General features: G+C 45.7%; 1 protein-coding gene across 1 annotated transcript in view; it reads right to left on the bottom strand.

Moving 5' to 3' along the window:
• Window positions 1-3,496: 3,496 nt before the first annotated feature.
• The window catches only part of LOC149333891 (uncharacterized), a 42,414-nt gene continuing 29,226 nt past the window's right edge, over window positions 3,497-16,684 (bottom strand). Inside the window, exons 4-5 of the mRNA XM_089557815.1 lie at window positions 10,066-10,158; window positions 3,497-3,666 (exon numbers count right to left, since the gene is read on the bottom strand). Of these exons, the coding sequence (XP_089413941.1) occupies window positions 3,497-3,666; window positions 10,066-10,158 (263 nt within the window). The remainder of the gene's footprint in view (window positions 3,667-10,065; window positions 10,159-16,684) is intronic.

Genomic DNA, 16,684 nt, shown 5'->3' with positions numbered 1-16,684 from the left:
GGTCTTTTATCTGGTTGATTCCTTTTTTATCGAAAAAGGACCCCTAGAATTTTTGAGACTAAGACTTTAGAAACTAGAAAGAATGTGATCAAAGAATCTCTGCTTGAATTCACTTATAGTCATTTTCGGTTCTGAACTGCAATTGGACATTTCGACCGTGTTTTTTCGCGCAACTGGTTTCTTATACGTCTCCAGTGCACAACTTCAGGAATTACCCATGAGTTATGTGGCTTTGTTTTTTTCATGCGTCTAGAAATAAATGCATCTGCTCAATGTTCAACGTTGGTTTTGCATTGTTGCCACAACTCCTCTAGAGATTCATCAGCTGACACAAGCTACAAATCACTGATTGATTGACATATTTGCGCAATATCTACTGTGGTATCGTCTGCACGAATGTATTCTTATATTAATTCAGCAATATCTGATCCCCAGCAATTTTTTGTGCCAGTTGTTGTATCCACAGGCATCATTGTGTGGTCCGACATTCACGCCTTCTTTGAAAGTACTAGCAGGTATTTTGGACATAATAACACTCGGTCCGATAGTGACTGTATATACAAGTTTGCCTTCTGTTCTCTGCCACAATCTGCTCTAAATTATATAAAATATGGGTACACTAATCAATGTTTTCTATTATTTACACTATTACACTACTATCATTACAAAGTTACACTATCTTTAGCACTTTAGACTTATGTATGCGCGAGCAAGACAGATTTTCAATGTACGGGGGGTAGATTGATATCTCCAGTCGTTACTAGTATCTTGCTATTATTCAGACTAACAAAGAAGAAAGCATTTATTTGCCTATAAAATCAGGCGTGATAGCAGGTCATGTAAATACCTCCAACTATAGACACTAGATAACCGCTGGTCCTCAAGGGTAAGGGAGTGAATTCCAAGAGAAGGAAAGCGTAGCAGGGGGCGGGAGAAAGTTAGCTGAGCGGAAGAGATTAAGTAGTTTGCTCGGATACGGCAGCTGCAGCTGGCAAAGGAGAGGGCTAACTGGAGAGACATGGGAGAGGCCTTCGCCCTGCCGTGGGCGTAGTCAAGTTGATGATGATAATAGTGATAAACACAACTGCAGCGGACGATATTCTGTATCATGCTGCTTCTGATCAGCCAAGCTTGTTTCTTTCCGGTGCTAACTGATCAAATCACAACAATTGGTACGCTTTACGTCTTGAGCCTCCATCCCATCGAAATATTTGTATTCATGAGAAGTAACGCAGTCAGGCACTCAAACTGTTTTGCCGGGTTTATGCTATAATAACCTCGTTAGGACTATGGCACAGTAATAAGGATTGCAACTGTCAATTTGTTACCAGCACTTCTGGAATTCAACAAAAGATTGCGTAGATTCATCTCTTCGGTTCAATTAAAAGCGCCCTCCGGTACATTAGCTACAGAGAGGCCATTCTGGGTAGTTCTGCCTCCTCTGCTTTGACTTAGGTCCCAGGTGTAAAATTTATCTGTTTTTCAGTTTTTCATATATCGGCGAAACCTTCAGAGCATTCACTCTATAGTTAGCAGCATTTCCAATTATCTCTTTTGTATTTCCACTGTTTCTGTAGCATGATCGTTATTGACTTAGAAGGTTTATGAGGGTTTAACGTTTCAAAGCAATTCAGGCTATGAGGGACACCAAAGCGGAAGGCTCCAGCAATTTCTACCACCTGGGGGTTCTTTCACGTTCACTGACATCGCACAGCACACGGGTCTCTAGAATTTAGCCTCCATTGAAATTCGACAGCCGCGGCCAGTTGAACTCGCGTCTTTCGGGACAGCAGCCATGCGCCATAACCACTAAGCCACCACGACAGCGCGACTTAAAAGCAGGATCTCTTCAGTTTGGAGAAGTTTTTCGTTATCCCCTGAATTTTCTTATAGCCATAGAATCGCAAGATCACCGATATAATTTTCCCTTCGTTAACCCTGCCGCGGTAATATATTTTTTACAACATATTCACCTCAGCGCCGAGCTTTTCGTGAAATAGGTGCTAAAAACATGTTTCTTTAAACACGTATCAGTGTCGGATGTTCTTTCGTGAACACGAAGACAAGTGAAATGTTGCGTCTGCTTCTGCTAGTAAATTTGTTTGGCTTGTAACCGCACACTGGCTTCAACAGAATATATTCTAGATTTTATTTTCTGGCTCACCTCGAATGCAGTGGCTAGTTCTTCTGGCTGAGCATTCAGGTTGCAGCCTTAGTGCCACACAGTCCACAATTAGCCGTAGCGTGGTTTTCTGAGAGAATCTGCAATATTTCGCAGTCGTGGGGCTGTTTTTATTTTTTCATTATCGGCCGATATTATACGCGGTAAGGCAATAGGTCGACAGTAAGCAGCAATCTGTTAAGATTCACGAAGGCACGGTAGGACCAATAGAAGACCATCATCGCTACGGAAATGTGGAACTTCATATTAACAACGAAGATTCAAAAGCAGCAGCAACGGCTTAGGTATGCTATCCAGAGTTAGTTGCCGCGCAATCTTAAGTGGGCTTTTTGTTATTGCTCCAGTAACACATTTGGTACCGGCGATATCAGGCTACGTGGCAGCTGATCTGGAAATGGGTCTGCACCAGTTTCTTCGGCGAAATGAAGCCAAAGCGAAAAAACATGGCGCTACCTGCAAAGCCAGCAGAAGCTGTTCTTCCAGCTACTGCTACAGATTATATGCTGTTGCGTTTATTGTTGAACTGCGTCAAACGAGTGGGTCAGGTGGTACTACCAATGCCCGACTAAGCTTGTCTACGCAACATTTTTAATTGCGCGCAGTGGGCATGGTCGGAATTTAGAAGACCGAACTGTTGTTACATCGATTTACCGCTTCAACACAGGAGGTTCATACGCATGCCCTTCACACGCGTGCCCTTCGGTGCATGCGCATGCTCTACGCATGCCGTGGGGTCCATGCCTAAGAACCTCTTATGACGAACGCCTCGAGGTAAGGGGAAAGAGACACTTTCTCCCGTCTCATTGGTTATTAGACACCCCAGATGCCGTGTCTTGGCGGAAGATACAGACGAAAAAATTTCGAAACCTCCGTAAAGTTCATATCATACAATCAACATTATACACCGACGCATGTCCCTGATGGAGGCCCGCCCTACACTCTTCCACATTTCTTGGCGATGTGGGGCCAAATCGAACAATCTGCCGACAGAAAACATATATTTTGAGCGCTGGAAGGCACTGCGGACTAGCGATAACCGGGAGGACCAACGGACCCTCATACAATAAGTCTGCCGGGCAGCTGGAACCAGCGGAGCCCTGCAATGAGGACCACACCCATTAGATTAATCAGAACTTCTTTTTAATATTATTTTTCCTCCTCCTGCCCACACGCATGCATATTTTATTAGCGATAACAGTCCAGTCGGGCTCTAGATGACATGTTGGATGCACCATTGCAGCAATTAGCAGTAAAAGGCCGTTGCTGCGGAAAACGCTTTTAGATCTTAATAAGTGATTACAACTGAACAAATGTTTATCGAGGTTTCGCTTTTGGAACAAATCCGTAATCATCGCAGTATGGTTTTTCATAGGTGTATGCATTATAAGCATTTGTACTGCACATGGCCAGTAGCAAGAATTTGCAGTGCTTTGGCGGGTCCTGCAGTAATGATTCCTTAATCCAAAGCGTGCACCCTCTCTTTCCTGAAAAGGTAGAGAAACCATGTTTACTTCCGGCGAAATACTTAGTAAGTGGAGAAGCTATCAGGTAGTAAAAGAAAACCTGTTAGACTACAAAAATATTCAGGAACACTCCTGGTAGTCACGATCAGTGCTTGTCTTCGCACCATGTAATGTGGAAGAAACTGTGGCAATAAGCAAAAAAAGACAATTTCACTTAGCCGAACGGTTACTGCCGACACACTTCCAGTTGTAAACAGTGTTTCCTAGCTGCCATATCGCAATCTTTAAAGGGCAAGCCTCAATCCAGAAGGCCTGCCGTATACCCATTGAAAGTTTGAGAATATGTTAAGGACGTTTCCATCCCAATGCCTCCGCCGCAGATGCCGCCATTTAATGTTGCTACCCACAGTCCGGCTTACAAGTAGATGACGATTAGCGCACATTTAGAATATAGATGTGTGAGGAAGAACCATTGGCAACGCCGGAAAATCTACAGGCGGAAAAACCGCAGGAAATTCAGTATAGCGCGTGCGAGTGTGGTCCCCAACCGATTCGCATTTTTTATGTAGCTAGTAGTTGCCATCAGCACGCGGTCCCTTCTCAATCTGCGCGTTTAAGTTTACTGTAATTCGTGTGAGTAAAGATCACGTTCCTGTCCAAGCTCGGTACGTTGAGGTGCACGTTGATTTGGCGTAAGACGTGAAGCAAACAGTCACACGCTGCACAGACGAGTGCAGATGGACGGACAGAGGGAAATAATGCCTCAAAAACAATTCAGGAACCGATATACAGAAAAGGAACTGAAGTTTTACTCAGCTAGCGAAACTCTCAAAACACTTAATTCTCAGCTACCGAAGCTGACAAAATAAACACATACACAATAGCTAACTATTCCACCGCTTGGCTTTCTGAAAGCCAGAGCGTGTCAACATTTTGACGAAGCTTAAAAAAAACTGCTTAACATCAGCAACACGCTCTTAAATCAACTTGGAAAGATGATATAATACATCTTGGAAATAGCTGACTTGGTAAAATCCTTGGAATTGTCTTTTAAATGCACTCGACATGTAACAAACACATACAGTATCTTTGTTCTAAAATAGCATCAGCTGTTGGTGTCATATCTAGATTAAAATGTATTTACCGGAAACACTTAATAAATGCTGTATAATTCATTGGTGTCTTCGTTACTGGAATACTGCAACCCCGTCTCGGGCAAAACAGGTGTCATAAGTTTGACAAACCTGCACTTGCTCCAGGAAAGACCCTTACGAAGTATAGCCAATGTTGCGTACCGTTATCCTTTCCATAGGTTATTTTTGCGCTATGACATTTCTCCTATTTGTGAGATGCATGATCACAGATTATTTTAGTGCTACAATTCTTTTGTGAAATCTAGCAATAACTACCGTGTGCAACTCGCCAAGCTGAAAAAAAACGTGTCCATTAGTTATACCCGACACGTCGAAATATGATATGGAAAGTGCCCACCCCACGGACGAGCTACTGTAAGCAATCATTATCCTGCACCCTCCCTTCTTTACTAAATCGTTCTGACAAATAATCCTTTAATACGTTATCTAAATCCATTTGTGAATTTAGATAGTTTTCATCACATTTGCAAACATGATCATTGCGCGTTTTGTTCAATGTTTGGAATTTGTGTTCTTTCGTTCATTTATTTCACTGCACTTTATTTTAATAATTACTCTATGCTCTATTATTGTCACACGTGTTTGCCGTTCTTGTGCTCTTGTAACCTGCGAAGTAATGATTCCGGTAGCCGTACGCCTTGAGTGCCAACATGTAATAAGCCTGGACCCAAGTCAAGCAGTTGTCGCGACTTTAGTCGTGCCTCCTCCTCTCAAAAGAAAATAAAGAATTGAATTGAATATAATAAGGCCCGAAATCTTTAGGTGCAGGTGGCGGCGCTGAGAAAGTGAGTAGGCGCTGCAGCACACGTTAAGCAGCATCTCCCTGTCCCTGTGCTCCAGAAAGGGCTCGAAACATTCCGAATCGTGTGTGCGCATGCGCTACTCTGCCGAGGACGCGCGGAGTGGAGGACCAGGGCCGTGACCCGTGTCGCGATCGTGGGAGCGCGCGCCTCCGAGTGTGTTCGAGAAAACTGCTTTCCTTTTTTTGTATTGTCTCTGGGCTTCTCCTGAGGTAAATTTCGCGGACATAAACACAGTCGTGAGCATGAAGAGGGCGAGTGAAAAATTCACGCCCGTCGGCACAATGTCACTCAGGTTTGTGTAATGAGCTATTCTCGCGAAGAACAATTTGGGAGCCAGGAAAGCGCGTCGGTGTTTCCATTAAACGATTGGGACAGTGTCCCTGTCAAACTTAAAGCCTTAAGTGGTTGCTTTCGGCTGTAAAACCAGCTGGGAAACCGGAGCTCCTCCCGTTCAGGGCCCAAAACAAAGTAAACTGCGGCGAGTGCACGCGGGGTAAACAGTCAGAACTGGGCGCAGCTCGGTGTCCGCAATGTGAATGACGCTCTCGCGGCAATTGATGTGGGCAGACCATGACCTCAAGAAGTCCCAGGCAAAGATATCTTCTGAATGCGGAAGGGCCTGCAAACTCTATATGATGCCGCCAGTCACCGATGAGAACTAGTGCGGTGCATTGCCGAGTGGTTTTGAAAAGAGTGCCATCAGCTCCACAGGCCGGAGGACCGTGACATGGAGTTGTCACTGAGCGCATGAGAGTACAAAGTGGGAGACGAATGACGGAATAAACGGCGCCCTTTTAAGAGAGGACTTCAGCGCTCACTATTTCAATAAAGACAGTTAACATATCCGACGGGTGGCCTTGAGGAATTGCACACTTCGGTACGGTAAGTATCTTTCTCTACAAAAACTGTTTACTTTAGCTTTCCGCACAAGGAGCGAAAGTTAAGAGGTCGGAGGAAGGTGTGACTGTCGGCGAAATGGCGAAGGCGAGTGGCATCATTTACGAAGCAAGGACCGACAATCATCCTGGATTCTGGAGACGAGGCACAGAGACAGCAAAAGGCGAAGATGTGCATGTCAGAAGCGTGAGGTTTGCGCACAAGGGCACGCTCATTGTGAGCTTAACCACGCTGCTCTTCATGTCGCCAATGAGTGACACGGGATATGTAACCTGTGAAGATGGGCATTAGCCCAGCTGTTTTCCGCATCCCGCGTACCCGGCAGTAGTAGCTCACTGTGCGGACAAAACAGCAGGGTGCAACATGAGGAGGGTCTTGAGCATATGATGCCACAGTGACCACAAGACCACGCATAGGCACAGATAAAGTTGAAGAGGCCCGGGCGGATGGCTGATATGCAGCGAGTGTAGGCATAGGTGGGCGAGCGGAGAGGGGTGGTAGACGGGCTGGGGCCACGGCGCAAGTGAAAGCGCCCATTCAACTGAGATGACGCTGCGCAAACCTGTTGTAGCAGGCCGTAGATTCGAGCTTCCAGGGACGAGGGTGGCCTGCCAGGGGTGCAGCCCCTATGATGACGCGGATAATGGAACGCAGGTTGCTATTAACGATGATTCCGTCATCACTGGGGTATTGTTGAAGGCGGCACGACAAGAACTCTTCCAAGTTTTTACATATGGAGATAATAGCGGTCACCGTAGAGGGGTTCTGGCCTAGCATGGTGTTGAATTTGACGGTGCCTATGCCCTTCGCAATTTGACGAACGCACTATAACTTGCTAAGTCACTCAGGACGTGAACTGCAAAACATGATGAATGAATTGAACAGGCAGAGCGAAATGGTGGGGTTAAAATTAGCATGCAGAAAACCAAAGTAATGTTGAACAGCCCAGAAAGGGAACAGCACTTCGCTATTGGTAGCCAGGTGCTGGAAGTAGTAAGAGGGTATGTCTGTTTAGGGCAGGTAGTCACAGCTGAGCGAATCATGAGAGGGAAATACCTAGAAGAATAAGAATGGGGTGGAGCGCATATGGCAGGTTTTCTCAGGTCATGAATCGCTGTTTACCAATATTCCTCAAGAGAAAAGTATACAGCAGCTGTATCTTACCGGTACTCAACTATGGGGCAGAAACACGGAGGCTAACAAAGAGGGTCCAATTTAAGTTAAGGACAACGCAGCGAGCTATGGAAAGAAAAATGATAGGTGTAACGTTAAGAGATCAGAAGCGGGCAGAGTGGGCGAGAGAACAAAGGTGCGTTAATGATATCCTCGTTGAAATCAAGAGGAAGAAATGGGCTTGGGCAGGGCAAGTAATGCGAAGGCAAGATAACCGCTGGTCGTTAAGGGTAACGGAGTGGATTCCAAGAGAAGGCAAGCGTAGCAGGGGGCGGCAGAAAGTTAGGTAGGCGGATGAGATTAAGAAATTTGCGGGTGTACGGTGGCCGCAACTGGCGAAGGACAGGGTTAATTGGAGAGACATAGGAGAGGCCTTTGCCCTGGAGTGGCCGTAGTGAGGCTGATGATGACGATGATGACTCAGGCGGTGGCAAAGGTACAGGACGTCCTCTGAGTAAGAAGTAAAGGAATCGACAGACTGCTGGAAACGGACAGCGAGCTTCTTGGTTAGGTGTGCAGAAAATTTGCCGCAGCTCCTGTGTGAAGGTTGGCTAGTCGAATATGTTGCCCTCGTGATTCACGAACCACGACTTCGCGTCATCATTCATTTAAAGCGGGCGCTCAGAACTTTGTGGGAGTCATCCCATTGCTTGAAAGTTGTAACCCTGGAGTAGGTTTCGAGTCTGTCGTCGACATACTCGTCACAAAGTCTAGCAAGTTCTCGGGATCGCTCTGGCGGCTTATGACCGTCCACGGCCGGTAGAGCCGCAGTGAGGCTACGGGAGGGCATTTTTTGCCTGCATCAATACCGGAGGCCGTGGACGCAAACGACGAATACTGGAAAGGAGTTACAGAGAGCATGGTAGACGGGTGCAAAGCGAAAGGTTTGGGATACGAATGGAATCTCCAGCACTTGTGGGACACCGCTTGGAAAACAGTTTTCAGTCGAGGACAGCTCGGTACTCAGCGCACAGAGCCCTAAGAACAAAGGCGAGCAGTCACAATGTTGGGCATGTACAGGTGTTGGGCATGTACAATGTTGGGCATGTACAGCATTCTGGTTACCATACACAATAAACCGAATAATACCATTAAAAGTAAGGCCCATTCGGCTCGCACAATGCCTTCCGTCTCGAAGCCAGCGAACCGCGCCAGGCGAAGGCCACCACTAGGCTATGCATATTTTAGTCAGTTTCGCAGAAAAAGGCCGATGTATTCCTAGAACTAGCCCATGAGAATGGAAGCCACCGTCCAAGCATACCGTCTAGCCTGTTAAGCTAGTCACGCGGTTTCACTGCGCTAGCGCTGCCATCAAGCTCGCAAGGCTCCCGTCACATTTCGTACAAAAAATGCACAAAAGTACATTTAATACTTTCATTTCGTGCAATAAATTTTACGGGAGGGCACTGTCATGAGAACGGTCACTTGAATGGGTTTGGCGCGCCTTTGGTTCTTTGGAATGCTGGAGTAAACGCGAGTCGGACAACCATGAACAATAGTGCTGCGCGCACTAATATGATTGTCAAGAGGATGTTATGACTAATTCAAACAATAATTCGGCACATTCAAGACAGACGTACTTGCGCTCAATTATATTTTAAAAGCTGTGAGTTTGAACTCCTAAAACGGAAAGAAAATTATCACTTCATCTAGGACTGGTATGCCGAGGAAAATTTTTTCGTGGATATACTCCCAATGCTAAACTGCCCACAAGCCATATGAAGCCTGGTAAAGTGAGCTGTTAGATGTCACTATTATCACTAACAGATTTTTACGAAGTTTTCAATTTTTATCTTTCCTGAAAACCTTTCAGTATATGTAATACAGTGCCCGTGCATAACTAGAACATAAAACATTTATTTATAATGTGCAGGTTTGGTTCGAAACTTCCTGGCCGCAGGGTCTGCTTTTCGTCGGTATATCCCGGCATTTAAAATACCGATAAAGCTATCAATGTTCTCATAAGTTAGAGCGATACTTCAACCCTCTACAGATAGCTTGAGCTTCATAGGTGTCTCAACTGCTTACTATAGTTCTCAAAAGCAGACCCTGTTGCCTGAAAAATTTCGACCGGCCATGTACATATTTCGGTGGTTGCTTTTTGTACCCTTTTTCTTCAATGCCAGTTTCGTAACAAGAACTGTAGACAAACTGAGCTATGTAATAAGTGCTTTGCACCTGTCGTGCCATTTAGGACCTATAATAGATACAGAGCTAGTCCTCAGCACAGTGAAAATAAAGCAGAAGAATTATTCTTCAAGACAATATGTTGTTTTCTTTACATTTTTGCACCATACCGTGGGTGTCATCTTATGCTATTTTATGAATGCCAAGAATGCCAAGAACAAAACAAATCATCGAAATTCTTCTAAACAGAGCTATGAAGTTCTCACCTGTTCCCCCTTCTTGGTAATCACCTGTAAGCACACACCCAGCGTCAGCAAACAGCACGTGAGATTTCCATGATAATGTCCTAATATTCACTTCTGGAGGTGAAAAAAACTGAGTGGCCAAGCAAATATCTGTGAAGAGTAGGATGACGAAAATAATTAGGAGCACTGACTGTTCTGATTTGAAATCCGTTTCAAAGCTAAGTCAACTTGTCGAGAAATTTGATTTCATAAAAATTATATTTTCATAACACGTGTATTTTTCGTAATCCAGTGCGCTTTCAAGATTTTTGCGGGCGAATGTTTGCTTTTCACCACTTTTTTTGATGCAAACGTTTCTTTAATACAGTGGAGGCATTCATGGTATCCTAGAGGTTCAGATCTTTACCTCATTTGCGCAGCAATCAGGGAAGAAGTGTTTAGTGATGTTCTGAAGATTTGTCGCAAGCTAGTTTGTGCCTGTATCTGTGTAATGATTTTTGCAAAACAAGACCAAAGCCACACACCGACACAGATGAGAGAAAAAAACTGGCTTCTCTAATTTCTTCCTATGTGCTCCTCTTGTGCTCCGCAAAATTATATCCTGCTATCTCCTATGGAAGTCAGTGCAGCTCATTTGAACTATGTTCGCTCTATAAACTATGCTCGATTCTGTACATTTTCTTCTCATGCTAGTCCCCATTTCCTTGCGCAGCTATTAAATTATTTCCCGTGTGATGCCAATTAACATTGTTCAATATTGTCCTATATGTATTCGATGTGAAAAAGAAGCAGAATGTTCTCATCAGATATGCGAAATAAGCCGACTGTCATCAAAGTGACAGACATTCGGTCTTTGAATACAGTTAAGCTTGGTCGCTTTGCAGTCCTCCGTTCGCCTATCTTAGCAAGAAGACAGCAACACATCTTTTAGGCAGACTACCGTAACGTAGCGGCAACTGACGCTGTCAAAAAAGCGTAAAATCTCCAAGATAGTTGCATACAAAAAACGTAAAAGCTAGGAAAAATCAGCAAAACTGAAAGCGGAAAAGCTTTCGTCAAAGTGGACGAGAAAAAAGAAGGTTGGATACACAGGATAGATGTGCCAGAGAGAGAAACCTGACAGGACTTGTCTAGGATCTTCTAAAAGGAATATCCCTTCTCGCTTGCGATGAAAGACCCGTGCACTGTGGAGAAGCCAGGTGGACATTCACAATTCCTTGCAGGCCGGTAGCTTGCTGAAGCGAGCCCGTTACGGTCGGCATAAAAGGAGATCGATATTTGTTCGCTACGCCGCACAATACCTTTTCTGGAACGCTAAAAGAGCCATACAGACAGTGGTGCTGCACAGATTCGAAACATCATTTACATCAGCAGTATGAGCTGCTCCAGACATTTCATGTTGGTACTGGGGCTTCGAAACATTCAGCGTTGAGTTGTACTTCAATTTCAAAAGAGCGCAGCCTCGTCTGAACTGTTACTTCTCTGGTTCTGGCTACACGCTCGATATGCAAGACATGATCTACATTATATGAGGTCACAAGACATGAGTAGACTGACGGCCTGCAAGAAACCGGTCTACTTCCTAAAAGTTTAAAGAGTATCCGATCGGGAACTCCACAGCAATGTAGAAGTTTTCAGTATGCAATATGAGATTCTAAAGGACATTATTTTAAAAAGGCAGTGCCTTAAGGCAACAAACCCCATGCTGTACGCCTATTCGCATTAATGCGCCTTGAGGATGTCTGCTGGTGCTAAGCCACGTGTTTAAAACTTGGCTTCACGCCGCACACGTCAGTTCGCTGCAGTCTGTGGAATTATTTGTGGTGTAATCCGTGCTGCACCTCTATTTTCCAACTGCGTGTCTGCTCTTCAGTGGATTCCTGTGATGCCTAGATGCGGAATAACGCATTGAAAGTTCTCAATGATGAAAACTGTGCGCCCTAGTTTCGCTATGCCACTTCTAAGCACCATGCGATGATGTAGCGTTTGCAAATTATCTGCTTAAAATCATAGCCTCTAACCTATGCCTCGGCATAAGGAGTGGATTTAAGTATCAGATTCTTTCAGCTCGAGTTACAGGTGAGGGCAGTCTGGTGGACGCAAGTAATAATAACGCTAATCATCTTACCGCCATATTTAAAGGGCACTTGGGACGCAACCAGACATACAAAAGCTACCAAACCTGGAGAGAGATATGCGAACACTGCAAATAACATGAGACCGCGTACAAGAGAACATACGAGGAACGCTACGACCTTGTTCCGAATGCAACAGAGAAAGCTTGAAAGGGTGAGAGTGCTCAGTCCTACAGCTGAAAGAGCTCCAATGTTTTCAAGGAGTCTCTATTTGGTCAACTCGCCAGGGTTTGGTGTGTTGATAAGCGGATATAATTCTTCTCTCGTACGGTGTCTTTTGTAAAAATCTATGGTTTTGTCACATTTCGTCGCTACGTATGACCTTAAAGCCAGTTTTTAGCATCAATGATGATATTCTTCCAGCCTTTATTGGAAGTTAACTATTTTTATGAGACCAAATGTTGTACGCATAAGCTGCTATGACTGTTATGAAAGATCTCATGTCGACACTGGTGGTATCTCCTGCTGCAGCAATCGCACTGACAGAGGGTTTGTAGCGACGAAACTATGTTTTAAATGTTTCTCATTTTTTTTTATTAACGACTGCCTCTCTGCCCGCCGCAGCGCCTGCATCTTATATGAACACGAGATGAATGAGAGGGGATATGTAGGCTATCTGTTGCTGCAGAATCGCTTGGGAGCAGTGGTATAAACAGGACATTATGCTTACTCATAGGCATCCACCCGAGCGCAGCCATACGGCTACAAAGGAAAGCTGTACAGCTTTCTAAGAAACCTCGTAGTTAAAGAAAAATTCGTCCTAGTCCGGGGTTCGAACCCAGGACCCCCGCTACACCGGGGCAGTCGATCTACAATTGAGCTAACCAGGACGGCAAGCTTATGGTAAAACGAGAGCGAATTGATCAATAACTCGAAGTGGGAACTGTGTTGGTCGAATGTTTAGGGGAATCCCCCAAGGTGGAGTAGATTTGTAATAAGGGAGTAATTACTCATTGGTATCCACCCGAGCGCAGCCACACGGCTACAAAGGACCGCAGCCATACGGCTTGCCGTTCTGGTTAGCTCAATTGGTAGAGCGACTGCTCTGGTGTAGCGGTGGTCCTAGGTTCGAACCCCGGACCAGGACGAATTTTTTTTTAACTACGAGGTTTCTGAGAAAGCTTTACAGCTTACCTTTGTAGCCGTATCTCTGCGCTCGGGTGGATGCCAATGAGTAATTACTCCCTTATTACAAATCTACTCCACCTTGGGGGATCCCCCAAAACATTCCACCAGGACATTATGCTACATTTCAGCACTTCAGGTAAAATATGAAGCTTAGGTTTACTTTACATTTTTCGCTGTGGCAAGGAGATCTAAACATTTTAAAAAGTGCTTTCGACGACGGTCCTTGTCACGCAGCTGTATTGTAATCTGTCGTTACCGAGATATTTCACATATCTTCTAATAGCACCAACCATAACACAAGGATGTTACTTGGGGTCATGCTGTTATCACTGAGTGTGGGCGATGCGTCTAAGGCCGTCATTCTGAGATGAGAGTTTGTATGAAAGCAATTATTTTAGCATTTTCCTAGACAACGTGATTAGATGACCAGTTCGCATTTTCAGTTCACCCGCGGAGATATTCTCTCGAAAGATTTTGTTATGCTACGTGCTGAAAAACTGACTTTCCGCAGCAAGAAGTCCATTTCAGGAAAGTAGTTTTTTTTTTTTTCAAAAGACTCACTTATCTTGTTGCTTTTGCACGCACTTATGTGTCTTGGTCTATGGAGCAAAATCCGAGAAAGGTGTTGCGCTCTATAGCCGAACATGGAAATACGTCAGTCAAAGACCTTACACTCGTTTTTCCGGCTCTTTCACTAAAACTAAAATCAAGCGCAATATTGGCGGGTGCTTAGCTTTGGTTAAGCCTGGTAAGTTGCGAAAGCGCGCAGCGCCTCCAACTGAAGGAACGCAGTGCGCCGCGTCTACAGGTCACGCGTGGCTACCGGCTTTTTGAGGAAAGGAAATGGCGCAGTAATTCTCTGTCATCTCGGTCGACACCCTAACCGCACCGTAAAGGAAGGGAGGAACGTCACCACCCGTTCGGTGCGATGCATTGTTGTTGCGACTGAAAGAAAGAGAACTTGTAGAACGCCGCCGGGCTCGCCATTCTGCGGCATAGGCGCGTTGCTTAGCCAACCGCTCTTGCCTCTCTTCATCTGTCTCCTCAGCACGGCGCCGGCGTTTGCGCGCATTACGTCGCTCCAGCGACGCCTTGTACAACTACTCAGACACGACTAAGCGGAGCGCGCCTGCGGCGCACCGTGTGTCCTCTCCTAGCGAGCGCCCGCACGCGGCGGGCCGAGGAGGCCGTCACGTGGTAGCCGCCGCGCCGAGCGAAGGAACGACTACGGCCGAAGAGACGAGTTGGGGACCCTGCTCTACTCTGGTCGTGACGTCACGCTGTCACGTGGTCGTGCCACGTGACAGCGAAGGAACGACCTCCGCCGACGGCAGAAAAGTGCTAGCAATATTGCTTTCGCAATAAAAATACGCCAGCGTACGCACGTTACACTTAAGGGCTCAGAATAAACATGTCAGCGTTGCAATTACTTACTGCAGCGGAAATAACGAACATACACTCGCCAACAAATTCTTCAAAAGGAAAAACGATGTTCCGGCTCCCGTACAGGTCCCCTTGATCACATAGAGCGCTGCGTGCAACGATAGGGGATTATATACGATTGAAATTTCCTAGTGAGCGATTGTATATTTCTGGCAGATTATCACGTGTTCTGTTAAGAGTATGCTTTGTGCTACGCTTATGTAATGATTCCAAAAGGAGGCGCGATGATAAGTTCGTCTTTGTGGCAATGATAGATGTTTCGTCCCAATCAATGGAAGGTCCTGTTGATGCATTGTGCTTCGCCAATGCGTTAGATGTAGAGCGGCCGTCCATGACGCCATTCTGATGCTCTTTGAGCCATCGTCTGAAATTTCCAGTTTCGCGAACGTAGGCAGCATTACAGCCTTGACATGGTATCTTGTACACCACACCAGGGTATCTTGAGCGTTCTACGCGGTCTTTAACTCGGACCAGCTACTGTTTTAACTTGCTGGTAGGCTGATGAGCAATGTGCACGTCACAGCCTTTGAAAATGCGTGCAAGTTCCTCGCTCAACTTCGAAGTGTACGGAATATTTGCACGTTTGAATTCCGCGTTTTATGCGAAGCATACTACTTTAGCTACCACTTCAGCCCTTCACCGTGGTTATGCGCCTCCAAATCACGTGATACATGACGTCACACCACGTGACACGATGACGTCACGACAGTAGAGAAACGGGGGCCCACCTCGCGCCGTCGCTGTGGTTGTGCGCCTCCAAATCACGTGATATATGATGTCACACCACGTGACACGATGACGTCACGACAGTGGAGAAACGGGGGCCCACCTCGTGCCGTCGCTGTGGTTGTGCGCCTCCAAATTACGCGACACGATGATGCTTCGCATTCTCCAGGCTTAACCAAGTTAAGCCTCAGCCTTTTTTTCTGTTTTTTGGCTAATTCTGAATGGTAACTTCTTTTAGTTTTCCCACAAAGTTTTTCCACAAACTAAACGAAGTTTCCATTGAAGACGAGGACATCATGGCTTCATTTGACGTGGAATCCATATTCACGTGCGTGCTAGTGGACTCCGCAGTGCAGTACTGCAAATGCGCTGTTTGCGCAGACGCCACATTGACCTCAAGGACCCCGTTTGAAGAGGAAGATCTGTGCCGCCTGTTGATACTCTGTCTCGACAAAACGTATTTTGTTTTCAACGGGACCTTCTACAGACAGCGTTTCGGCAGAGCAAAGGGAGCATCTATTTCCATGATCTGCTCTATAACCTCGCATTGGAAGCCATTAAGGGCCTAGCCGTTTCCGCATTCAAACCTTCACCGAAGCTATTCCTGCTTTACATGGACGACTGCTTCAGCATTATGCTTCGCAGCGACGTGCAGCATTTCCTGGGACATTTAAACGCAACCCAGCCAACTGTGCAACTGCCAGTGGAGGAAGAAATGAATGGAGGAATCCCTTTTCTTGATGTCCTCGTCCAGAGGAACAACGCCAGGCTTGAAACCTCGGTGTATCGAAATCCAACAAACAATGGAAAGTACCTTAACTTTGAAGCAGCACATCCTATTGGACAAACACGTTAGGTCTTCAAACCACTGTGTAATCGCGCCTTCACCCTATGCTCGAGCCCGGAAAAGCGCCGCTCGAAAATCGTCAAAGTGAAAGCAGATCTGAAAGACAACGGATACCCCAAGCAAGTACTGAAAAGCCAAGAGCGCTACGTCCAAGCATTCAGACTTCGCCAAAAAAAGAAAAACGCGGAAACCAAGCGTGCAATTACTCCGTACGCTGCGAGGGTGAGCGAGGCACTTGCTCCCATTTTCAAAGGCTATGACGTGCACAATGCTCATCAGCCTGCAAGCAAATTGAAACAGCAGCTGCTCGGAGTTAAAGACCGCCTAGAACATTCAAGACACCCTTGTGTGGCGTACAAGA

Source organism: Amblyomma mixtum, chromosome 8, assembly GCF_055824585.1.
Source record: "Amblyomma mixtum isolate Tamu chromosome 8, ASM5582458v1, whole genome shotgun sequence".
NCBI lineage: Eukaryota > Metazoa > Arthropoda > Arachnida > Ixodida > Ixodidae > Amblyomma > Amblyomma mixtum.
The sequence above is the reverse complement of the archived record's forward strand: the minus strand, read 5'-3'. Positions and strand labels throughout refer to the sequence as shown.